Here is a 25,947-nt window from a genome sequence, read left to right on the forward strand (position 1 = left end):
GTCACAGAGAGCGGAATGTTTTGACACCTGTGTATAATTGTGATGGCTTATTCCAGTTCATGTATAGCTACCTACATGTACGTACGGTAATAAGGTAATGGGGTAACGGGTGAACCCTGACCTCTCTGACATTTTTTCACCATTACATGAAGCTATTGTGAATATGTTTTAATTGCTCTTAACAATAGAAGGTCCTTCAATTGAGTGACATTTTAACGGTGCAAACTGATCATTTTGACCCAACCAAAAACTACAGACATGCTTCAAATGAGATTACCGTATTCTCTTGAACGTACGTACTCTACCTACGTAACATAATATAGCAGCTCTTAGGAATCTTCCTACACTGCAAACCCCACCCACCTGCTCCAGTGCTTGTTGTACACCAGCTGGTCTCCTCCGAGGGATGGACTGGGCAGGGGAAGGGGCGGAGTCTCGGGGGAGCACCAGTCAACAAGGCATACACAGCTCTTCCATTGTGTGGTGGACTATGAACTCTGGGAGGGACTCTGTGGAGAGTGTGTGGGCAGGGGGATAAGACTGGAGGAATGGAGATATGATTAAACCCCTTGGAAGCACACACACATTGTATTGCCATACTACAAGAATACACACTGTACATTAAGATACTGTACTGCTACTGTAACAATGTGCCTGGGTACAGAGTTCAAATTTTACAATTGAGAAAACATTTGACACTTTGCAATCTAAATTTTGCAATAAGGAAAGTTTGTGCTATTATCATACAAGTACTGGTATGCAATCTTATTTTAGTGATGTCATAAAGCACTCACAAAGTTCGACACTGTTTGACACTTTCAAAAAATTGCAGTAGTAATACGATAGTTTAAGTTACCTTAAGGTGACATATTTTCGCGTGTATTAATTTCTGCTATTTCTGCGAATGAGAGTAAAATCGCAAAAATTAGTACTTGCAAATAATTGGCCGCCCTCTTGTTTAATGTATCCAGATCGACATTTCGCAAAAAATTATACCGCAAAATGTACAAAACTGTAAAAACGCAAACAAATCTACCTGTGAAAATATGTCACCTTAAGGTAGTAGACACAAAGTGTGATGACTTCTTAAAGAGAATCTAGCTCTAAAAGGTAGACTAAGCAACGCAGCCACTATCACTAAACAAATAAATTACAAGAAGGAATATATAGCTCTTACTATGAAGTCGTGGGAGGTCAAGGCCCGTGGTGTGTCTAAAAGTATACTAAAGTAGTTTGAAGGACTATACTGCAAACGTTTATGAACAGTACAGCTTATCCATAGCATGAAACCATCCTATATAGCACTTAGATACATAATAACCAAGTCAAGCAATGTCCTTTGCTGTTTCGGCTTCACAGCAGGGAAAGACCTGGAGTATTTCAAGCTAAACTCAACAAAAAGTAAAAACAGAGTAAAGACAAGGGACTTAGAGCTTGTCAGTGGTGTACTTCTCTATAGAGTACCTCCCAGCTTCTGAGTGATCAATAGTGGATAGGAGAGCTAGAAACAGTTGAAATACAACCAAGTACGGTAAAAACTAAAATATTCACGAGCACGAAATCATAACGCGAAGTGTTTCACCCGTTGACACAGGGAGGCCTGGTCGTTTCCAATCCCCTTCCTTTTCAATCTATGTTTTGATGCTAAAACTAAACACACTATATAAACCTAGAACTCTCTGAACGCATTTTTTTACACTGGAAATTGGTCAGTTAAGTTATCGTATGGGTCTTCAAGGTTTCTGCTGACACAGCACATACGTATACATGCATGCATACTGTGCAAGTCTTGATTAAAATCAGATCCACTAGCTAAACAAACACGTACCACATTCCATAGAGCTACATCTTTTCCTTAAAGCAGCTCTTGACAGAGTCCACAAATGTTATAGTTTAGAGCAGCACACTCACATTGCCACACCCCCATTGGCACACCCCCTTGTCCAGTTCCGTGTTCTCGTCTCGTACCGTCCAGTGTCACCTGTTGGATCATCCAATCAGCCAAGGATCTATCATTCCATGTTGCCCAGATCCCTCACACACATACACACAGGTTGAGGAAGCGTATCGATAGTTGTTTGCAGAAGATCTGTTAGTGTGTGATAATTATAATATAATTATGCCATCAATGAAACTCACAAGCAATTAATGTGTCTCTACAGTATCAATGTCTAGTCTGTGTATCTACAGTACACAGTGGTGTCTGTACTCACTGATAATATTCCAGAGACTACAGCATCTTTATTCTCATCACAGCTAGGAGTAGATACACAAGTAAGAGAACATGAGATTGAGATCCTTTTGCAGCTAGCTACAAGACACACCCTTTTCCTTGTCACATGCGCAATAACATTGCTGATTCAGCAAACATGCACATTTTTAGAGACAGAACAGGAGTTGACAGTTGAAGCATAATTAATAATCTATGATGGAACAAGCTAGTGCAGTGGCCAAACATTTCACTGTCTGGATTTGTAGGAAGCTTTGTCCAGTCCTATTGTGGGCCACAGTGACATAGCCAGGACCATGGAGAGAGACCATGTACAGTCTACTGGTGCAAGCACTGAGGAAGCCAACGTCGTATAGGTATGAGAAGGGAGGCAACTCAATGAGTGACTCTAGACTGCATAGGAAGATGACAATTCTGAGCCTGTGTTAGTGTACAGTGTGTTGTACAGTACATTATAGCATGAGATGAGTTGGAAAATACATTAAATTTTGTCATCATACAGCGTGAGCTATAGCTCGTGATGTGTGTTTCCCTGTAATGTATTTGAAGGTGTGCAATGTACAATCATGTACGACCCCACCCCCACACACACACACACACACACACCTCTAGGCCTACTATGCTGCTAAAAGAGGAGCCTCACGTAAACTGGCCACTCAGACGCTAACAGACCTCAGCAGTATGGAAAAGGGTCTGTCATCAGAGACTAAAAACTCCCCTGACACCCAGCCCTTACATGCAGCCCACCTCCAGTCTGGTGAGCAGCCTATAAGCAGTGAGGGACAGTCTGAAGACATGGGTCCATGGACAGGGGCTACTGAGGAACCTTCATCAAGAACAAGGTACGTGTGTATAATGTGTAGTTATGCAGTGCAATGAGTCCACTGTGTACTATTGAATGTACAGTACAGAGAATGGGAACCTAGCATGCTTACTAGTCTGTATGTACATGCACTTGTATACAAGGTATGCTTCAATCTATGCAGTTTAGGTGTGTACAGGGAAACGTCTGTCAATTGAGAACACTGGCTCACAATATTTGTACATGACATTGTACAGTACGTGTACCAGACCCTTCATCACACTACCAGTTTGAATGTGTCCATGTCAATTGGCTTTCAATTTTCTCACCCTTACTTCCTAAGCCCTCAAACTTCCACCGAGTATGACTATGACCATGTGACTCTTTAACCCCTCAGTTCCTGAGCCCCACCTCTTACTGTCTGACTCGGAAGAGGAGATAGACTTTGGATTCTGGGAGAAGGCGTCCACCCTACCCTCGGACAAGACCCCAACCATGCAAGGACCTGAACTTGTTATGAGACTGTCACATAATTAGTATAATTATTGTCGGTTTCTTGTCTATTCGGGAAATTTAATTATGTACCAACTAATTGTTTTTGCATAATTTTTAATAGCTGCCAATCGAAATTCAGTTGCAACTTTAATTATTATGCTAGAAAAGTATCATTAATTTATAATTATAACACGAAGGACATGAAAAAAACTAAGAACTTATAGAGAAGAAATCCACAGTTTGGATTTTAATCTTATTTACTATCTGTCCTCCGGCTACAATAACCTCTCCACTAGGAAGTACTGAGCATGTGCAGCAGTATCGTACAGTAGGCAGGTCTCCTACTTTCAACCACCTCCTGGTGTCAGGCTGGTAGAGGTGGATCGATGAACTTGGGTTGACTCTGTCATTCGCTCCACCAACGGCTAATAGTGACCTCCCAATACTGAGAGGAGCTGACAACCCGAGTGGTACTTCTTGTAAGGTCTGCCAGAGAGTGGGTGTGTCCAGGTTGGAAAGGGCCTTTGTAATGATGAGTTCATTGAGGTCGACGTGGTGCACTGTCTTGGTTGGCCCAGTGTGATCGTACCCTCCCATTAGGTAGAGGGTGTTTCCTATGAGAGTTGATTTCAGTTCTGATCGTGAGTTAGGTAGTGACTGAGCAATGTACCATCTTCTTGATGCCACGTCCAACACCTCCACAGAGGAGATACGACCATCACCATCACGCCCACCAGCTACAATTATGTGGTTGTTGAAGGAGACAGCTGTTGAGGATTGACGAGCAATGTTCATTGGTGGGTACGGGTGAGTCCATTCCCCTGACTCGAGCACTGAAAGTTGATTGCTGGGTGTGTTGTTTCTTGGATCACGTCCTCCCACTAGCACTAGTCGATTAGCGAGTGATGTCATACCAAACCACTTGGCAGTGTACTCTGGTAGTTTGGTCCATTGATCTTGCTCGAGCTTCATCACTGTACACACGTTACAATCATCGCCTGCACTGCCTCCACCAACATACGCCGTGTCACCGATAACAACACTCTGCACTGTGTAGCCCATCTTGATCGGCATGTCTTTTCCTCTTCTCCATTTCAGAGTGAGTGGAGGTCTCAACTCTCTTGGAGGGGGATCCTGAATAATGAATGAGCGTAATTAGGATAGTGTCTACTAACAAGCGAGTGTTACTTGTAGCAATAATTGTATGCACACTAAATCACTTTTTTGAATAATCGTATGGAGGGTAATGTCGTGGGGCAAAATATTCGTGGTTTTCTAGTTGAAGGTCTGACCACGAATATTTTACCCACGAATAAAGCGACCTTGCCTACCCTTCCCAGCAGTACAAGCAGCATGCAACCACGAAATGTCTCAAAATATTACCCACGAAACGTCTCAAAATGGCTGAACCACGAATATTTTGCCCCCTAAAAATTACCCGCTATACTGAAGCTTAAGAGGTGAAGACCACCAGCCCACTAGAATGTACAAAACTATAACATCAAAGCTTCTACTATAGCTCTGCAATAATATAATGGTGCATTGCACCTCACCTGTCTCTGTTCCTGTCTCTGTTGAATGATGGCGTCTCTCTTGACCAGCTCAGCATCTTTGTGCTCCATCTGTTCCCTGTGTGCCTGTACAGGGGAACGTTGGTGGAACTCATAGGAGAATGTAATAATTGTAGCAGTAGACAATTATGCTACAGAACTACAGAACAAAATTAATCTTTACGCTAAAAAAATTATGTAACAATGAAACAGCACCCTAAGGAACAGTACTGTTGTTTGTGGCTGTAATCAAGAATCTCATTCACACACTACATGTACGCACCTTCTCGACTGGTAGAGTGTCCCTCTTTGTTGCCTCCACTGAGTCCGAGTCTCTTGTCAGTGAAACATCTAAAAGTAAGAATTAAACGTAAAAAACAAAATCGACAAATTTTTCTGAAGTGTAAAACACATAATTATCATGCACTAGGTACCGTCAGGAGCACATTAAGAGGAGTATGCAACTCCCACGCACATGCATTCCATCACTAACACTTGTAGTTGTGTAAACTATTAGCCATGAATAAAATTAAATGTGGGCTGGAGGTACAAACCACACGTGTGTGTGTGCCGATATCTAATAACCACTACACCTACGCACCCACTTAAGATGTGGTCTGATAGTGACGTGGTATGACATGCTCCTACCGTAACCTGGTTTACACTACAACTGCTACAGTTGGATACTCCTCTTAATGTACTCCTGGTACCGTATAGCGCGAAATTTTAGAGGCACTTATATTAATTTTCGTGGAATGGCCTCTAAAAGCATTTCGTTGCACAATGTTCGCGGAATGACTGCTTACCGGAAGCCAAGCCTTTAAATCTTTGCACGTTATAGCAGATAATTCTAATTAAAGAATAATTTTCGTTGACTTAATTTTTGTGTAGGATTGCTAACCCACGAAATCCGCGCTATACAGTATCTAATAGACTCACAGATGTCCCTGGCAGATGGTCTCCTCGTCATGTCTTCTTGCAAACAGCTGTCGATAAGCATCCTCAACCTGTGTGTGTGAGGGATCTGGGCAACATGGAATGATCGATCCTTGGCTGATTTGATCGTCTCTAACTTGCAAACAATCTGCGTCAAAATCACCCCAAAAGAAAACACATCCAGGCTATTATCGTAATTCTCCTCTTCCAATCGATATGCCTCGGGAGGTAGATACCCTCTACGCTGACCAATGGCTGTGAGGGTGGAGCTGAGCTTGGAGGGATCGTATAGTCGCGACATACCAAAGTCAGAAATCTTTGCAACAGGCACTGGCAGTGTCAGCTTCAGCAAGACGTTATCGCCACAGAGGTCACGGTGGATAATCAGCTTGCTGTGAATGTAGGCCAGACCACAAGCCATGTCTTTGGAGAGGCTAATTTCACATTCGCTAGTGAGGGACTCTTCATCAAGGCCAGAGAAATAGGATCTCAGATTGCAATCCATCAGCTCAACAACGAGGATTGTACCACCTGATTTGGGGTGCTTAGTAATCGACAAAAACTGAACAACGTTTGGGTGCTGGAACGACTTGAGAAAATCACTCTCACGATCTATTGCATCGCTAGCATCTTCACTTTTGGTGGCGGAAATATTTGTCTGCATCTCCATAGCAACCTGATGTAATAGTTTGATAGCACAAGGATCGCCTCTGTAGCTGCCTTTGAAGACTGCTCCAAATGCACCACTACCGAGTGGCTCGTCCAGGAAAATGGTCAAATCATCATTGATCTTCTGGTGATTTTGGTCAACTGTAGGGTGTGGGGAGAGTGAGTGGGTGAGGCAGTGAATTAACAGTGATCATGGAATTATAGGAAAGATTGCTAACAAACATTATATAATATGAATTCCAGCTCAATTAATTGGTACTTATACGTACCCTCTGACTTCATATCAGTAGACTGTAGATGATCTTTCTCGATGGTCCTGGCTATGTAGTTGAAGCCCACAATAGGACTAGACAATGCCCCCATCACATCTTCCCAGCTTCTCTCCCCACCCGTTAGCCATTCTGACAGTCCCTCACGATAGCAGTCATCAGGATTGTCACGCCATTTCGTACCTACATTGTTGATAGTAGCCGGGGATACGTCAAGAACAAGCAAAATGTTTCGCCACTTAACTCGAGCATCAAACGTGACTAGGTACACTTTCTTAAGATCTTCTATGGTGAGATAGTCAGCCACAGAATGTTGTTGCCTACTTGTTTGAGCATCTGTTGTCTTCAGGACGACTTCATTTAATCCACTCTCATACAAGACAGTAACAAGTTTATCTCGAGTAGCATCTTGCCCATCTCTTCTCTTCCACTCGTTGAAAAACCGATAAATCTGCTCTTTGAGGTCTCGTTCATTGGCATATTCAATTGATTGAATATCAATTTCCGTAAAACCAAGACTTCTGGCTAGGACCATCCAGTCTCGTCCAATGTGGTCAGAGACTTCACTGATGAGGGCATCCACTGACTCTACAGCATAGTCAGCATCAGGGGGCTCCAAGATTGATGGGTCTATTGCAATGGGATTCATGGTTGAGGAGGAAAGTGCATATCTCTCAAGTTCTTGAACAATTTTATCATGTCCTCGATGCTCCTCACTGGTCTTAAACAAGCAATCGTAGAGTAGGGCAAAACCATTTTTACCTCCATTTCTTTTTGTTAGATTGAGAAGATTAGATATTTTAGTTGAATTATCAAGATTCGGCGATTGTACAGAATCGACGTCAGCCCGATGTACCAGACGATATTTGAGCAAGTATGGAAAGAGTGTGGATATGCTAACAAAGAGTGTGAGGTTAGGGAGACACTCTTTAAAGACATCTTCAGTCATGGAATACCGTTCAATCAGGGAGTCATCAATCAGGGAGTCATCAATCAGGGAGTCATCTGAGGATAAAAGAAAATAGTGATTATAGCTGTATGAAGTAGAAATGAGAAACATGATCTAGTATGAACGGCCCTATAATTATACTGTACTTTTAGAGCCTCTGCATAAAGTTAAAATTATACCTGATTGTTTCAGATTCGAAATGACTTGTTGAACCTCCTCCCAGCTTGGGTTGTGATGAATGTGGAACCATTTTCTGATCACCTCCATTAGTGCGGCATCCGTGTCTTGGCGGCACTGTACTGTTATGGTTTCCAGCGCATCACTCTCCAAGTTGAAGAGCATTCCCACTTTGTACCACGAACTAGACCATGGAATGAGTTCAGCAAACACGTTGTGAACGGTAACTGCGTCAGCACCTATGTAATTATACAACCCAAAATAGTGATCAAGTTTTAATAATTAATTTTATACTTACTATCATGTATCTTGGTAAACCAGATGTCTTGAGTAGAAAAAAGTGCAAGCTTTTCATTTGTAGCAGAACATCTCCAGTGACCCTCTGTGCTAGGAACGATCATGTGTGTGTTGTCAACCTGACCACATGTGCAGTGAAACCCCACAACAGGAAGAGCTTGACCAGTAATGTGAAACGCTTCTGCGGCTTTGTTTAAACCAGTAACAATTGCTGTTCTGATAAATGGTAGAAACTCATAATCTTGCATCGAATTTGAATTGATATAAACAGTTAGTTCAGCATCTTCCTTTCTATACACATTTATGAGAGCATTGACTCCGGGTAGAATGAATTGCACAAAACTTTTGAATAGATCTCGACGAACATCAATTTTCCATGGCCATGGGTGACCATTGTACTGTGAGCACAAGTAGCACATGATGTATTCAAAACAACCATGGGCTAATAAACACTGGATCACAAGTGGAGCAACTTTGGTATCTTTCAAACCGGAAACAAAGCTGAAAGTTTCAACACTGACTTCTTCCCTCAGTAAGCATGGCATCAAGAATAACGAATTTTTCATTTCAATTAACAGATGTAAATCTTTAAAGAGGGATATTGCTTCTTTACATGTGAACAATCCTTCAGCATACATTACTTCACAAACTTCAAATGCAGAGAAGGGAATAATAGCTCCTCGATTATGTTGTAGGTCAAAAAGGTTTATCTTTGCAATCAATTGGATCAATACGGTCGAATCCTTAAATATCACATTTGGAAGAACATTGCCAAAGTAAAGAATCACACCAGTTATGTGCAGGCTAAGTAAGGCAATTTCAAGATCAGTTTCTGACATTCTGAATTCAGCAGCAATAGTCAATACTTCTTGCTTGCTAATAAAGTTCCGATTGTATTGTTGCATAACTTTCTTGATAGCGTGACCAAGCATGTGCCAGAATAAAGAGACTTGCTTCAGTTCACTCAAATCCAATGATGATACTAGCTGTCGTTCGATGTTTTCTATCTCCCTCAATGATTTGCCTACTTCAAATACTTCTTGTTTTCCATTTTTATCAGCAATTAATTTGGCTTGCTCATTATCCCTAAAGAGAATTTCACTATTTTTCTCAATCGACTCAACTTCTGCATGTGTTTCAACGACCATCAGTTTTGTTGCTAGCATACTGATGTCTTTTATTAGTTGCTTATTAGTAAAAGATACATCTGCTTCAATTTCAGTTTCGGGAACTAAAATTTTCTGAAGGATTATTTTTCCTTCGAGATCTTGGCTCAAACTCATACAGTTTATGCCTATGGCGATGCCTTTAAGGAAAATTGGTAGTACATTCAACAACCAAACATCAGAGCAGCATACGCAATTAATAATGTTCAAATTATCAAAATCTTTTGTAAGCGATCGATCGCGATTTACCATTAGTTGTAAAATATTCTCAGGAGAGACACATTTTAATAGACTCTCTTTAGGTATTGGCTCATAGATTAGAATCTGATTAGAAGTGAGATGCTGTGGGGAGTTTCCAGCAGGTATCGATCTTGGTACTTCAACTTCTTTACCAACAGATTGAGCAGACCTTTCTTGCTTATTTCGATCACTTGCAGAGTTTTCACTTGATGTCTCTTTGGGTCTTTGCTGTAGAAAATGTTCATCTGGCTCGGTTTGGCCAAGCACTATATTGGGTTGTTGGATGGAATGTTCATCTGACTTGTCATTTTTAGCTCCCTTTGGAGTCTGTACAGCTGCATTACAAGCAAACACCATATCCGAATCATCATCGTGTAAAGGTTTAATCTTTTCATCACTGACGGTATAGTAACTAAATTCAAAGCTGGGATCCAATGAGTGTGGTGATTCAAAAGGAGTAAAGTTCTTATCCATAATCAAACGCTTGCAGGTATGGACATCTGATCCTGGCAGTCCAGTAAAAAGAATTGTTGTGAATCGCAGACCAAACTTCTTTCCTTTCATCGCAGCCTCAAATCTAGCCTCAGCATCTGCAACAATAAATTATTATTGGCTGTATAATTATATAGTAACACCATTATAATTTACCTTTTAGAGTAGCTATCTTTGGATGATGTTCATCACTCAACCATATTTTGTGGGCAGCAGTGAGCTCCATTTGTTTGCCAGTATGTTCACCACATGTTACATGGTTATCAGTTGCAAATGGCAAATAATTGAGAAAGTGGATGCTAGATAAATGTTCGGAGCAAGAACATACAAATGTTAAGCGCATCGATTTCGTATTGATAACTCTTTGCAGCTGCACATTAAGAGTGGATACAATTTGAAGACATAGGTCAATATGGGGAATATTGTCATCAGTAAGTCCATCAAAGTGAGCTCGAACACAATCAATAAACTCAGTGAACACAAGCCGAAACTGGTTATTAATTTCAAACGACACCATGTTCTTACAATTTATAAAATCGGGTGACAGTTTCCATATTATTCTGCCTTTTTTGATTCCAGAAAGTACGGTCATTAGTCTTGGAAAAAAACCTGGTGGTATAAACTTAGAGATTGGAACCAAAAACAGTGGTGCCACTTGTAAATCGGCTGGTAATACAGAACAGGCTGAAATTCTCGTATGAAATACATGCTGATGATTAGGACAAATGGGAAGCACTTGGAGCATAGACGGAATAAAGTAGCTTTCCAGTAAAGGCATATGCATTGCTAAATGGTGTTCATCAAAGAAGTTTAGAATCCATGATAGCGGGAGACCAGTCTTACTATCCTCTAGAAGCTTTTTACCAACTTGGACATTCAGAATACCCTGTGTTTGAAGACTCTTCCATTGCTTAGGATGATCCTTATACACTTGGGGATCAAGAATAGTTCCAAGAATGGAAAGTAGGTTCTTAGGCTCAACAAAAACATATTCTTGGAGCATTTTCTTGTTGTGATACCATATGAAGATACCAAGTTCATGAAAATAGCAAAGAGCTGCTCTAAGGTCTGTTTTACACTTTTTAGCTATTTCACTAGCTTTTTCAAATGTCACAATTCCTGTGCAAGGCTGTTGTAAACATGATTCTCGTTCTAGATCAATCTTGAAAGCAATCCATTTGCTAGGTATTTTTGCTTTGGCACTCTTTGTGCAGAAAACTATTTGCTCTCGCAAAGTTTTCATTCCAGGATCATCATACTTTGCTCCTGATTGTGTGTTGTCTATCTCAAACATAAAAGAGTTGGGTGTAGAAGTTGAAGGCAAGATTACCTTTTCATGAAAGTTCGTTCCTTGAGAGTTCAGATTGAGTTTTAACTGAAGGAGCATTTGATCCAAGTCTTGCTTGTCATCTACTTTAATCTGATCTTTGAAAGTACCGATAAAGGCTATTTTAGGAAAAACCGTTGCACTAGCTAATTCGAATACTCTCTTCTTTAATATATCTGGAAGGTTGCTGAGATGCACATCCAGTGAATTAGAGTCTAAGAAGGAAAGACTTCGATACAGGTAATCAGTATATGTGTAAGGAGACTCTCTCTCTATTTCAAGTGGGCAGGTAGGTCTAATGGAAGCGTTAGAATTTTCCAACAAATCACAAAGTCGAACAACAATACCATAAATGGATCTAACTTTGGCGAAGCAAGGAAGAAGATCTTGAAACATTGGTTGCCCTCCTGTGTCCCAGAGAGTGAGATAAATATTATCTGGGTCGCTCTTATAAACACTGTCGTACTTCTTAAATACCACGGCGCTTTTCTTGGAGTCTATTGTACTTTCAAATGTTTCTTGGTAAAGCAGCTCCGGCTCCATTATGATTGTGCTTTTCTCCTTATCATTAAAGGGAATGTTCTGAAGATGCTTTCTGATGGACGTCTTTCCAACTCCCGTGTGGCCAATGAGAAGCATGTGCAAATGTGGTACCTCCAAATATTCAGAATCTGCTAGTTCAAAAGTAGCTTTCATTTCCAGGCTGGTTTTCTCCAACTCTAAATCGTATGAATAATTATAATGACATAGATAATTGCTGTTACTTATAATAATACTTACTTACCTAGTATGTGTTCTAGTTCTTTGGCAACATCTGCTGTACTTGAAGAGCCTCGTTTATTGTCTGGGAACCACCTGTGCTTAAAAACGTTGAAAAGAATGTGGTTGTCAGGTAGTTTAGAATCGCTGTTGCACTGTTTACGATGAACCATCAAAAGAAGACTATCGTTGAGCCAATTCAAGCTGGGTAACTCTGGTTGGGTGTTGAGTTCCACTTTATGGAAGTAAGATTGCTCATATATAGGTAAAAACATAGCTTTTGTGTCATTAGTACTATATTTGTGTACAAACAGAGATTCTGTAGTCAATTGAAGGGTAATATTTGGTGAGAACCCAAGAACACTAATAGCAGCATTCAATAACAATGAAAGCTGTTGTATTTCAGATAAGGCCTCAGATAAAAAGCAATACTCTTTTAATGGTTGCTGAACTTCAAACAGGACAACAGGGTGTGAATAGAGTTTAGTATCAAAATGAATGCATTTTGCTGGCATTACATTGGGCTTATTCGTTTGCACATCCTCGATGTATTTGGTGAATTTCAATTTATCACCTTCACCATTGTATACTAATGCCATACATTGCTGTCCATTGTGAAGAGCTTTCCAGAGCGAGCATGGAGACACGTCTAGGTCCATTTCCTTTTGTAGTTCAAGTTTAGTTTCACAAAAAGTGTTGAGAATTTGATTGTAGGTTACTTCCACTTCAGATCCAGGATCTACAATAAAATCAACTATCATACTGAATAATCTAAAAAATAATTTACTTGCCTGTAAAAGTGTATTCAATGTCCGTGGTATCAATATCTGCCTCTTCTCCATCAATTGTCTCATTGTCTGCTTCACTACATGTACTGCTGATCTCACCCATCCCACTGCTATCGAGACTAGACACAGAACCTGCATAAATTAACAAATGACATGCATAGCTTACAAGTACCGTATATACTAGTATATACTTATACCACACTTACGTCACCACTCATTGGTCAACAGCTGTAGGATATTATAGCCCAGGCATGCACAGTTTTCAAGTTTTCAAGAAAGTAAGCAAAGACGGTTCTAAAACTCAAAGCAACGGCAGAAACACGGAAGCTGCTCTCCAACAAGATGGCTAAGCTTCCATGGCACGGTTAAGATACATTTTATCCAAGAAATCTTGCAACTCCAGTAAGGGACGTCGAATGGTCAACGCTTAGCATCTGTATAGGAGTTGACGTGTTGCTCAACTAGCTCTTTGATGGCTTGAAGAAGATCAATTGACTGCTTCAGCATATGTGCCAACTCCCGTAATAGTTCACAAAAGCACTATATGTTTTGTACCTCTAGCTAGCTAGCCACTATAGATCTATTGGCAGGCTGAAAGATTAATGATTTTCATTTCAATACTTCAGCATTAGCATAGATCTATGGCATTAGATATCAGCCACTACACTTAATTGCAAGACTCCACGAGTAGAACGACGAAGATGATACAAAGCAGAGATTTGACTGAGATTTGTGATGCTCATCAATGGATGTTGTGTTACTCTAGCTAGTGGACTTAGCTGTATACATATACTGAGCGATTTTTTTACAAGATTATCATGTGTGACTTAACTATTTATAGCACAGCAACTCAGGAGCAATAATACTAAACCAAACTAGAGGCATGCTGAGTATTTTGACGTTTTACTATAGATATTATATGTACTGTGGACTAGGATCACAGCAAAGAAGCCTGGAGTCTCAGAATGACAAGCACCCTCATGACCCTACGCTGCCTTATAATTAAATTTTGACTCGATATTGAGACATAAAACGAGTGTGTCCATCAGAAAAGTCACGGAGAGCGCACAAAGTTGCGAAAATCGACGTAAAGAGTAATTTTTTTCCTCGTGTTTTGGTCTGCTCCCCCGCACAGTGTATGGGGGGATCTTAAGGAGGGTGAAAGCTAAAACCCTATATATATAATTATTATATTATGTATAGTTTCATAATACTCTTAATTGTGTTGTGTATACCTTGTACAGTGACATCATTCTTTGGACGCTTTGACAGAGTTTCAACTTCTTCATCTGATGGTAATGATCTTCTGCGCTGGCCTGAGGCTAGAGGATCTGTATGTAGTGTGTAGGAACAGATACAGTGCTAAATTAGAGCACTGGTGCTAACCCTCGGCTGTTGACATAAATAATTAAAAAGGAGTATTCAATTAAGATATATTTTCATCAGTCTTGGTCTGTTGATTGTTGAACACCTACACAATACCTATACCATACTCTACCAAGATTATGACCACCCTAATTGCATGCTACAAAGCAGTTACATGCATGCAGGTGGGATGAGCTTTATCTTCGAAAACATGTAGTTTACGCTCATGACTAATGAGTGCACTCATAAGTCTTTTCTGTCTGCATGACAAATGCATCACTCCTGTTCTCGAGGCAATTAGCCTATGCAGGAACTTCCACTCAAAAGTGGGGATGGGCATAATTTCGAACGTGGGCGTAACCTTGGTAGAGTATACACGTGTACACATGCATGTGTGTGATAAATGCTGATACTAACCTCCATACATCAGCACTAAACCTTGAATGGTCGGAACACTGTCACCTATCACTGATTCAGAGTCATCCTTTTCAGAAGATATATCTCTGACTTTTTGGCTGTGCAAATCTTCAGGAACAGTTGAGGGTTTTATCTCAGTTCTGAAACAGAAGCCACACAATTACACAGTATACTATAATGATTGACTCATTTGAAAAATCAAACACTTACCCTTGCATGCATGGGTTGTTGTCGTTACATGTACGTGGTGATTTTATTTTAGAAGTACGCAAATGCCACATATGAAACATCGTATATAGTGTTGGAAATCTTATTAGTTATTGTGTCACTACGTATTATGTCATCAGTATTGTAATCACATGATCAGACACATGTTGTGAGAAATGAATGAAAGATGAACAAGAGTCAATATCTGTAGTATAGCGATAATGAGAACAGTTTGAACAGTTAAGGTTAAGTAAGAGTGAATTCTGATGGTCCTTCGAACCGGATTGGAATCGGAAGTCTACAAACAAGTTTGCGAAGACTACTCAACGGATCACTCTACTGTCTGCTCACATAGTGTGCAATGACCGACGCAGAAGTCTCAACAAGGAAGAAAAGAATACGCACTGGCCACAAGGCGTCGGCCACGCGCACTCTGGGTCAACTGGCTGTTGCTCTTGGAGAAACACCCCCAAACCCAGATCGACTGTCTCTACTTAAGCAGCCCCTCGAACAAAAGTTGGAAACACTAAAGGGATTAGATTATTGAACTTACCCCAGAGGAAACCCTTGATGATGAAAATCAACAAGCCGACGAGTATCGGGAGCGAATATATGAAGCCTTGACACGAATCAAAAGAGCTGAACCTCCTGCTACAGCACCTGGGATTGCCCCACCTACGACCACTCGAGGTTCTGAACGAGGGGCGAGAGTTCAACTGCCCAAACTAACACTTCCACACTTTAATGGTGACCTGATGAAATGGCCAACCTTTTGGGACTCATATGAGTCCGCTATTCACAATAACGATGGGCTAACAGACACGGACAAGTTCAATTATCTGAGGTCCCTGGTGGAACGAACTGCGTATGATGCCATTTCCGGACTCACCGTGTCGACCGTTAACTATCAAGAAGCGATTGAGATCCTGCAGAAAAGGTTTGGCAATAAACAACTGATAATCTCGAAGCATATGGAGACACTGTTGACGGTTGGAGGCTGTGACATCAGACCAGAACCTGAAGGATCTGCGACGACTCTACGACAGCACCGAATCACGCATGAGAAGTTTGAAGTCCCTAGGAGTGGAATCAGAATCGTATGGGGCTATGCTCTCCTCTGTGCTGCTAACCAAGCTACCTACCGATCTGCGTCTCATTGTCAGCCGTAAGGTCACATCCACAGATTTGAACATGGATAGCCTACTTAAAACCTTCGAAGAAGAACTGGTCGCTAGAGAGAGAGCTTCCAACTCCAACTCCTCCCATACACCACCACGTCGAAACCAAGATCGAGGCCGACAAACTTCCTCTACCCTATTGTCAAGGGTGCAGGAACCATACAAGAGCTGGCGTAAGTTGTAGCTACTGCCAGCAATCCCACTCGTCAACCGACTGCAAGACTGTAATCAGCCTCACTTTTTTCCAGGACGGTACTGTCAAGGAACACTTAGCGGAACTAAGCTGCGAATGGGTGTTCAACGTTGAACGCGCACCATGGTCGGGTGGTGTCTTCGAGAGAATGGTCAAATCGACAAAACGTTGCTTACGCAAAGTGATATGGAGAGCCCACCTCTCGCATGATGAACTCCTCACTGCAGTCACGGAAATCGAAGCCGTTATCATATCTCGGCCAACGATTTGGAGGAAGAACTCGCTCCTTCTCATTTGATTGTGGGACGTCGAATTCTAAACTTACCCGACCATATTGGATATCTATGTGATTCTACCGATGATGAAGAGTTCTCAATCAATTCTACACAACTTGCGAAACGCGTTAAGCATCTCAGCAGTATACATTGAATCACTTTTGGAATCGATGGAGAACCGAGTATTTAGCAGAACTGAGGGTAGCCCATTACCATTCTGTGAAGAAAGTTGCCAATTCTGGAGACCACAACCTGTCCATTGGAGATGTCGTGATCGTATACAACAAACACCTACCCCGTGGACTTTGGAAGCTCGAGAGGATACAGGAACTCATGAAGGGTCAAGACGGACAATTTAGGGGTGCCACAGTCAAGATGGCCACGAGAGGTCGCCAACAGACTCTGCTGCATCGACCGATCCAACTACTATACCCCTTAGAAGTGAGATGCCCAATGGACCAGAGAAGCCAACTAACGATGCCGAGGAACCTGACACCGAACAAGAAGCTGACGTGGTCAAGGAAGGTCCTATGGAAACTCGACAAAGAACAACACGTGTTGCAGCCCAACATGTATGAACTGGAAGACAATTGAACTTAAAGGACTGAACTTAAGATTATGTTATCCCGATTGTTGACCATGTTTGGTCAACGGGGGGAGTGTGTTGGAAATCTTATTAGTTATTGTGTCACTACGTATTATGTCATCAGTATTGTAATCACATGATCAGACACATGTTGTGAGAAATGGATGAAAGATGAACAAGAGTCAATCTAATTGAATCCTGTAGTACAACCTTTTTCACCTCATTTGAAATACACATTTTAAAAACAAAAAAAGAAATGTACCACTAATTGACCTCAGGTATGTACATATAGTAATAGTCAGAGCTGGGCATGTTCACAATTTCAAATTGTTAATGAATGATAGATTGTGCAAGACCTAGATCTAAGCCTTCTTTAGAGTGATGTGCAAGACCTAGATCTAAGCCTTCTTTAGAGTGAATCCTATAGACGTTTAGGGCATAATGTGGCAGCACTTGTAGATCTACCAGCAATCTGAATTTCAGGTAGTCGGCTTTTCAAATCATCTCAATGACGATTAGTTTATCGTGAGATCATCTAGACAGTACTCCCTTGGGCTGGCTTTATTAGCAGACACATCTCCAGTGTGTTGAAATCTATCAACAACCCTCCAAACAGTAGCTTCAGCAACAAACAATCTATCTACTGCTTCCTTAATGGTACAGCAATTGACAAGCCTTTGCCATATACCATTCTCCACCTCAGATTCTCATGATAGGATTTTGTACGGCCAGGTTCCCCCATTATTACTTGGTCTTGCACAATCAATCATTTATGAAACTGTGAACATGCCCAGCTCTGACCATTACTATATGTACATACCTGAGGTCAATTAGTGGTACATTTCTTTTTTTGTGTATATTTCAAGTGAGGTGAAAAAGGTTGTATAGCGATAATAAGAACAGTTTGAACAGAGTGAATTCTGATTATTTACATATAGCAATACATACAGCATTTTCGTGAGGTGCAAAATTTCGCGTTTTTCGAAAGTATATAGAGCAGTAACACGAAAATTAAAGCCGGGATAAACTCCCATGCACGCACCGGTATTTTACATGCAAAGCTATTGGTGGGTGTGGTTTCCTGACATTGAACCGCGAATATTAGAACTCACGAACATTTTTGCTGAGGGCTCTGGAGCCAAACAGCAAACATTTGCACCCACGAAAATTTCCCGCTATAATGGTATGTGCCCCCTACACCTTTGTATCAGTAATAGTACCTCTCAACAGTTGTAGGTGCATCTTGAAAAATACTGATTCCTGCCTCACAGAGAGAAGCTAGTTGTGAAACCGTGGGTGGAAATAACTGAGCAAAAGCCTTTGCAGAAAAAAGGAACCTTAGACACAAGCATCCATCCTCGATACTGCATAAGCGAAATGTCCATTCATTCACGTTAAAGATAGAAGCAATGGTATCTTTGGCTGAGATAACATCACGAAGGGAAGAGTATCCACTTGAAGTTAGTTTCACTGTCAAAATGTTTGTACCGTTCCTTGATTCAGGTAAGCTGGGAAAGGTGTTGCGGGGAATCTCAAAGGCACTTCTTTTACAATAGTTGTCGAATGCAATTACATAATCCTTCATGATCATTTTGTCCTTTTTGGAGCCGAATTCCAATACAATACTATTGACAATTTTGTAGTTCAAGAAAGACTTGTACGGCCTAAGGGCAACAAAAATAGAAGGAATTGTATCAGCTATTTCCAGTTTTGCGATGTATTCCTTCTCATCCGAAGATGAAATCATATCCAAAACAAAATTTTTGACCACCGCTACATCTTCCTTCGCTACATCTTCCTTGAGATTTTTTGCAATAGCAGTGTCGGCTCTAGCAAAGAGCTCGATCATATTCTGAGTATCCTTTCTGAGAGTGGCCTCTAGTACTGATCGATCTTCTTTAGAGAGTGCTGGTGTGTTGAGGTATGGAAAGAGGGTTTCACCAGTTGCTTTGTGGAAGGAATTTTTTGACAAGTACTGCTCAAGCGTGCATTTCTGACAATATGGACAGATAAAGCTGGGCCCTATAAAGAAAGAAGATTATGAAAAACAGTCAATAATTATTTTAAAACCAGTAGGCTTTCACGGGTAACGTTGTACCAATCTTGAAGCGTGTATAATTATAGTATTTTGCATGCACATACGTATAAATTTCACTAGTATTCGAACTGTTATAATTATCTTGACATTGGCGTGAATGAATCAAAACAGCATGGAAAGTATACCATACCCTCGCGAAAATAAGCCCACCCTTTTCTGCAAGAAGTCTAGGCTTATTAGGGGACTGGGCGTTTAATCGCGAACGGCTTGTTTTCATTTGAATATACGCCCATTCGCGGCCTCAAATCGAGGTTTACACTTTGCTCTATGACAATTCTTTAATTTTAATACATACTTTTAGTATGAACATTTCATTGACAACAACAATGTTATAAACTAATGCGTGAGTATGATTAAAGCATGACAAGAGAATGAACACGAAGAAGTGGACTCTGACTCTATTCGTTGCTTGTCAATGTCAGATGTTAGCAGAAACTTTCCGAAGGATGGTAGGTCACACTCCTACAGAGCAGCTATCAGGTACTTTGTTTCAGAAACCCAAGGCAAGGTAACCTGCAAAATTAGCGTGTGTGATAACTTTCTTGGACTTTGTGTTTTCCTTTCTCAGCATGTAGGACTACTTGTTCCCTGCATATACATCTTTAAGAGAAAACTGATCCATACAGAGAAAGTTATATGTCTGATCTTGGTCCAGCAAGGAGTATAGTCTTACTATATCTGCTACCTAAAACTTCCTTTCTTCGTAGTTAACATGTGACATTCAGCTACTGCGCATGCTCATCTCTTTATTCTGGGTGGGCTTATAATCGAGTGAAAATACCCTCGTGCAAGAACTTCAAAGCAAAAGAGGGGATGGGCGTTTATTCAAGATGGGCTTATTTTCGCGAGGGTACGGTACATGCATTTATCGCCTTTATCGTGTATATGAACGTGTGCTATGATATTTGTTTATGCATAATCATGTAAAAGGGCTTGTAGAATAATGAAAGCACTGCGGGTGCTATACATGTAGCCTCTACACAGGCTCTCCTTTTTCTGTTCTTTATCACAATCGTTCAATAAGATAAAATACTGTATTATTCGTTCAATGAGATAAAATACGGTATTAATTGGAGGAATAAAGAAAGAAATAGACGTAAAGTTAGGAAAAAGGAGAGCCTGTATCGGGAAGTCGCGTGAGGGTAGAAGGGTGGTAGAAGGGTGAAAATGAGCGTGGGCATACTGAGCTAGAGATGTTGGACTGCCCACGCAGAGGTCTACGACTAGTAAAACTTTGCCTGCTGCAAGCTGGACATGGACTTGGAACTGGAAGTTTGCAAGCACTATAGCTAGCTATACCTTAGGCTTAGCTAGATGATCTACTAGTCTAGATTGTATGTTTAGATTCTATCACTATTACCTTTTCTTGTGTCTTTCTACATGCTATAGTAGAATAGCTTAGTCATCATTATCATATAGCAGGTAGCTACTGCCACCAGAGCTGGCCACGCTGGTTCTCTGATCTGACTTGCAGCACAGCTTGGTGGTTGTCTCAGTGCAGTACAGTACAGTCTTACTCGGAATGCGTGGGAGAATACCTTACGTCACGATTGTGGGCTACATATCGCCCACGTTCATAAAAATCCTTGTGGATCACGCGATTTCCCAAACCAGGCCTTACGTTTTCTTAACTGTACGCCCATTTCTTTCTTTGCTGCCTCACTATGTCTTTCTTATGTTTATGGATGAACAGTGACAACAGCAAGAAAAAGTAAGGCCTGGGAACGAGGCTACTATACATGATGCCTCGGTGAAGGTGTAAAACTTACATATTAACATAAAGCTGCTTTTATATACTAGCTCTTTGACGGTTGCAAAATCCGGCATATAGTCTTGTTCTTTTTGCAGTCTGCATCGTGGGATTGAATTTTTGCTAGGGGGAGGTCCTTTTATAGTGCTGCGGTCACGTGGTATATAAGTCAGATATGCCACACCTACTCGGAGAATATGCACCCTATATATCCTCCGCTACAGTGGTTACATACCCCTCGGAGTAACCATGCACAGTAACGGAGGATATAATTATGGGTGCATGCATATCCTCCTCTTATAGGTGTGGTATATCTAAAACAATTTTCGTGGGCTTAATTTTTGTGTAGGATTGCTAACCCACAAAATCAACGAAAATTAAGCCCCTCGAAAATTTAGCGATTTACGGTGTATACATGCAGATGCTCATACATGCAGATGCTCAAGAGTTTAATAAAGATTATGAATCTCATTAACGCTAAAAGTAATTATATATAGAGATTGTACCTTGTAGAGCCGTGTAGACCTGGATATCATCAATGGTGATGGATAGAAAGCCATTATTTGCTAAGAATTCAAGTTCTTTTCCTTGCTTCAACTGTTCCTCTATTGAGCACGCCAGAGAAGGAGGGACGTACAAGATGATGCTTTTGACACCACCTGCCACAAGAATAAATTCCTGAGATAGGGAAAATCCTTTCGAAAAAAGTTTGCTAGTTGTCTTCACATCATACAAAGTACAGTCTTCCCATTTTTTGCATACTTTTTTAACGACTATTCGTTTCAACTTAACCATTGATGGCTTTGCAATTAAATACGGCCAATAGTCAACAAAATCGCAAAGTTTAGTTTTAATAAGAAATGTTTTCCTTTCACTCTCATACTCGGCTAGCTTCCTCAGCAAAGGATTGTCTGCTTCAGTGAACATAACTCGAACCACGTGTTGGAAGAGCTCATAGTTCAAGAAATCCCAGAATTGATTTAACTTGCCCCATATCTCTGCGAGCATGTTCGCTTTCTCGAAGCATTCTTCAACATAATTTCCTGTAATGTGCTTTAACGATACACTCATGCTCGTTACAATAGCATAGAAATTGTCTACACTAATGCCAGATTTCTTAATTCGTTGATACCCTTCGTTAGTTAGCAAATTAAAGATCTCCTCCAGGTGTTTAACTTGGTCATCCAGGCTTGAGTAATCTGAGCCTGCAGGTAATGAATTAACTGATTGTTCAGGTTACGAAAATCAATACTTACCAATTAGGCCAGTTTCTGATAAAGGAGACGGAAATTTAGACTGCTTTTTGCTCATCATTCCTATTGAAGAGCAAAAAAAGTGATCATTTGCTGAATTAATCAATAATAATTATGTTATAATTATTTGGGTACCAATTCTCCACTCCTCAATCTTCTCCGCCACATCCTTACGGTCCACGGTTGGAGATCGGAGACAGTCACACACATCCCTCCATGAGAGGGGGCCACCAGAGTGCAGACGTTTAATCAGCATTTCACGGAGACAGGTGTCAAGATTTTGGCTGTTTATTTCGTGGATCGCACTCAAGTCGTTACCATCAATGTTCAGGTTCAATCCAATATTGAACCATTTAGTACGAGCAGGATAGAGTTGTTTATGCAGTGGTGAAAGGTCATCACATATATCTGTGTGCGTGTGGGTGTGTATGTGTGTGCATGCTCTGCGCACTTAAGGCCCGGGTCCAGATTTTAACACCAAAATTTACACTATGTTCATACTGCTGTATTATTTGCAATATACAGTGTATGCTGCATCAAAATGATCCAAAATGAAGCTCAATGTTTTCTTTTTCCAAAAAACTAATTAGCTTAATTCAATTATGCTAATTAGTCCCATAAATGATGATGACGTCATGCCACTTTCAGAAAGAGAAGTGCAAATACGGCGTTGAAGATGCCAAGATCAAGCTTTAAAAACAAGGCTAGATGAACATCTCATAGCTAGGTACTAGTATCCTTGATGGGAAGAGTAGGAGTTATTGTATTCTTGAGATACACAAAATAGCCTACCTCTAGGGTGGCTGTCAGAGCTAAAGAAGCTAGCATAGCTAAGAAAGTTTTGGACATTTTTACTTCCCATCAAGGAAACATAATCATAACAACATAATCTATCTTTTGAGGGCCTAAACAGCTACTCTTACCTTGTTTAAGTCCGCCGTATTTGTTGCCAAAGATAATCTATAATAGTTCTAGCAGCTAGCTAAGCAAATACATTGACCTTATGACGTCATGTGCAATGAATAACATTAATAAACATTATGAATCTCATTAACACTACATGATCTACATGATCTACATAAAATGTAGGCAATGAATAAAATTAATCTTATCAGTGCCTGACCCAGGCCTTAACTGCCCAGAGTGCTGTGCAACAATATCTTGTAATGATTCCACTAACAAAATTCATGCCCTCATACACGATTTCTTGGAATGTGTTTTATTTGTTACACTGTACTTTCCCCCATGTTACCCTCATCCACCATGTTGAGTAGGCCAAAGAATTTACTATAAAGAGAACAATACTTCAGTCCTGTGAATAAATTAAAAAGCTATATATACCGTAGTTAACCGTCGAACCGCCCACCTGTTTTGATGGCTTCATTTAGGCTATAATGGTGTAGCTATAGGATTGGATCATAATAGCAAGCAAATACCTGGTGTAAAGTATAACTGGTATAAAGTATATCCAATACTGCACAGCTCTCATTTAGGCTAAACAATTAAGGGGTGGGCGGATTTGATTATGTGGCTACTAAACCGTGCAAGCACCCATCCAAGAGAGTTGTGCTGGTACTTTCTGTGAAAACTACACAGCTCATCTTCTATACAGTTACAGATCACATGCAGAAGACACTCTGCCACAAGAGAGAAAGGGGCCTGAACTGAAAGTAGACCATGTGTTTTGGTGTTTAGAAGAAACAGTCTCTTTGAACACTTGATGTCTGTTCTAGGATAGATCTACTATAGTAACTTTTAAAGTCTGTTTTATGCATGTTTATAATGAGCTACAAGCTATTTAATAGCTCCACACAGTGAAAATCTTGCATCGTGTTGACATTTGACCTAATTATATGCATGCGCAATAGTGGGCGCTTCTATACGATTGCAATTAGGCCTCTACAAGACTTTCAGGCAAAAGTAGGGGATGGGCGGTTATTTGATATGGGCGGTTTGACAGTTAACTACGGTACACACAAGTGATAGTAAACTGATACAATTGATCAACGTGTTAATTAAGTTGCTGCATGTGCAGCTACAGATCTGTTATTATGCCTCGGTGCGCATGCGCAAGCGAGGTATACGGTAGTGCAGTGGCGTAGGCAGAGGGGGGCTGACGGGGCTGGAGCCCCCCCCTTTTGTGTTTCATCAACTCCAAACCAGCTTGAATCACCTTGATCTGTCCATAGATGTGATCTGTCAATCTATTCTGTCAATCTATTCTGCAACTGCACTGCATGTGTTACTAGAATGATGTCATTCTCAATGGAAATGTGGGCAGGGTCATCTACTCATCTACTGCGCATGCTTACTGCTGATGAATACCGTATAGCGGGTATATTTCGAGGGTATAAATTTTCGCGGATGGACCATTACAAAGGATTTCGCGGATTTTATTTTCGTGGTCTGAGTTCCAGCCTTTTGGCGCATGCGCACATCAACATGCAGCTGTACCTCCACATCGTTAGCCTCAAATCCATAATACTGAACACACCTACTATTACAAATTTTCGTGGGTATACATTTTCACGGTACAGGCTCAATCCGCGAAAACCGCGAACATTTATACCCTCGAAATATACCCGCTATACGGTAGTGATGACCTTTTTTTTCTAAGCTATTCAGCGCCTGCTCCTGGCCCTGCTCAATGGATTTGAGCCCTGCCTTTCCCAAAATCCTGGCTATGCCACTGGTAGTGTGTTTGTGTGTGTGTGTGTGTGTGTGTGTGTGTGTGTGTGTGTGTGTGTGTGCATGTGTGTAGACTGCTACAGCTGCTCAAGGATGAATCAAGTGCAAGTAAGAGTTTCTATATAGGCTTCTAGTCATGTTTACTTGGATTTTAATTCGTGGATTTGCAAAATAATGCTTCGTTCTCGAGTTATGCCTAGTTTTGCTTACTTGGAATGCCATTGCAGCCTTTTCAGAAGAGCACGTATAGCCAAACTTGTTTACCGAGTGTTGCTACTCTACTTAGTAGTTATAGCTCTGCACTAAAACGCTAGCTATTGGTAGCTGCAAGAGTGAGAAGAGAGCTAGCTGCAAGGCTCTCTGACTTGCAGCCATTAATTTTAGGCAGTGGCGTAGCCAGGATCAGTTTGGGAAGGGCAGGGCTCAAATCAGTTGAGCAGGGCATCACTTTTGCTCAGCAGTCAGCATGCGTATTAGATGGCCCTGCCCACATTTCCATTCAATGACATCCGGCATTCTAGTAACTATATACACATGCAGTACAGTGCAGAATACATGGACAGATCGCAGCTGAGTAGGAGTTGATAAAGCACAAAAGGGGGGGGCTCTAGCCCCTCAGCCCCCCCCCTCTGCCTACGCCACTGTTAGGCTTGAACTTTTGGCATCACAATCGTTTTTAACAACAATCATGGTCGATCATTACCCACTCCTTGAGTTTCCTTGGATTTTGCATGCAAATGTTCATAATGATAACCATGATATCCATGTGTGTAGCTTAGTAGCTTTATGTT

At 41.0% G+C, this 25,947-nt stretch overlaps 3 protein-coding genes across 11 annotated transcripts in view; 1 reads left to right on the forward strand and 2 right to left on the reverse strand.

Annotated features, from left to right (window-relative positions):
- LOC135352011 (serine/threonine-protein kinase TAO1-A-like) overlaps window positions 1-2,335 on the reverse strand; it is a 6,417-nt gene extending 4,082 nt beyond the window's left edge. For 3 of the 4 annotated variants that reach the window (XM_064551111.1, XM_064551113.1, XM_064551110.1), the window contains exons 1-3: window positions 2,214-2,335; window positions 1,829-2,089; window positions 364-509 (exon numbers count right to left, since the gene is read on the reverse strand). The gene's annotated coding sequence lies outside the window, so the exon portion shown is untranslated. The remainder of the gene's footprint in view (window positions 1-363; window positions 510-1,828; window positions 2,090-2,213) is intronic. The other variant, XM_064551112.1, reaches the window with a different exon arrangement.
- The window catches only part of LOC135352017 (uncharacterized), a 24,410-nt gene extending 20,693 nt beyond the window's left edge, over window positions 1-3,717 (forward strand). Inside the window, exon 4 of one of the 4 annotated variants that reach the window (XM_064551124.1) lies at window positions 3,430-3,717. In XM_064551124.1, coding sequence (XP_064407194.1) covers window positions 3,430-3,569 — 140 coding nt within the window. In that variant the 3' untranslated portion in view covers window positions 3,570-3,717. The remainder of the gene's footprint in view (window positions 1-3,429) is intronic. The other 3 variants (XM_064551123.1, XM_064551118.1, XM_064551119.1) reach the window with 3 other exon arrangements.
- Window positions 3,658-25,947, reverse strand: part of LOC135352010 (uncharacterized) — a 27,704-nt gene continuing 5,414 nt past the window's right edge. The window contains exons 2-17 of one of the 3 annotated variants that reach the window (XM_064551108.1): window positions 22,604-22,876; window positions 22,472-22,531; window positions 21,722-22,420; window positions 18,588-19,389; window positions 14,974-15,068; window positions 14,382-14,462; window positions 13,150-13,278; window positions 12,384-13,097; window positions 10,429-12,318; window positions 8,376-10,370; window positions 8,080-8,316; window positions 6,952-7,956; window positions 6,017-6,823; window positions 5,361-5,428; window positions 5,081-5,164; window positions 3,658-4,661 (exon numbers count right to left, since the gene is read on the reverse strand). In XM_064551108.1, coding sequence (XP_064407178.1) covers window positions 3,738-4,661; window positions 5,081-5,164; window positions 5,361-5,428; window positions 6,017-6,823; window positions 6,952-7,956; window positions 8,080-8,316; window positions 8,376-10,370; window positions 10,429-12,318; window positions 12,384-13,097; window positions 13,150-13,278; window positions 14,382-14,462; window positions 14,974-15,068; window positions 18,588-19,389; window positions 21,722-22,420; window positions 22,472-22,531; window positions 22,604-22,876 — 9,863 coding nt within the window. In that variant the 3' untranslated portion in view covers window positions 3,658-3,737. Of the gene's footprint in view, window positions 4,662-5,080; window positions 5,165-5,360; window positions 5,429-6,016; window positions 6,824-6,951; window positions 7,957-8,079; window positions 8,317-8,375; window positions 10,371-10,428; window positions 12,319-12,383; window positions 13,098-13,149; window positions 13,279-14,381; window positions 14,478-14,928; window positions 15,069-18,587; window positions 19,390-21,721; window positions 22,421-22,471; window positions 22,532-22,603; window positions 22,877-25,947 lie in introns of all 3 variants that reach the window. The other 2 variants (XM_064551109.1, XM_064551107.1) reach the window with 2 other exon arrangements.

The sequence above is a fragment of the Halichondria panicea genome, unplaced genomic scaffold (assembly GCF_963675165.1).
Source record: "Halichondria panicea unplaced genomic scaffold, odHalPani1.1 SCAFFOLD_26, whole genome shotgun sequence".
NCBI lineage: Eukaryota > Metazoa > Porifera > Demospongiae > Suberitida > Halichondriidae > Halichondria > Halichondria panicea.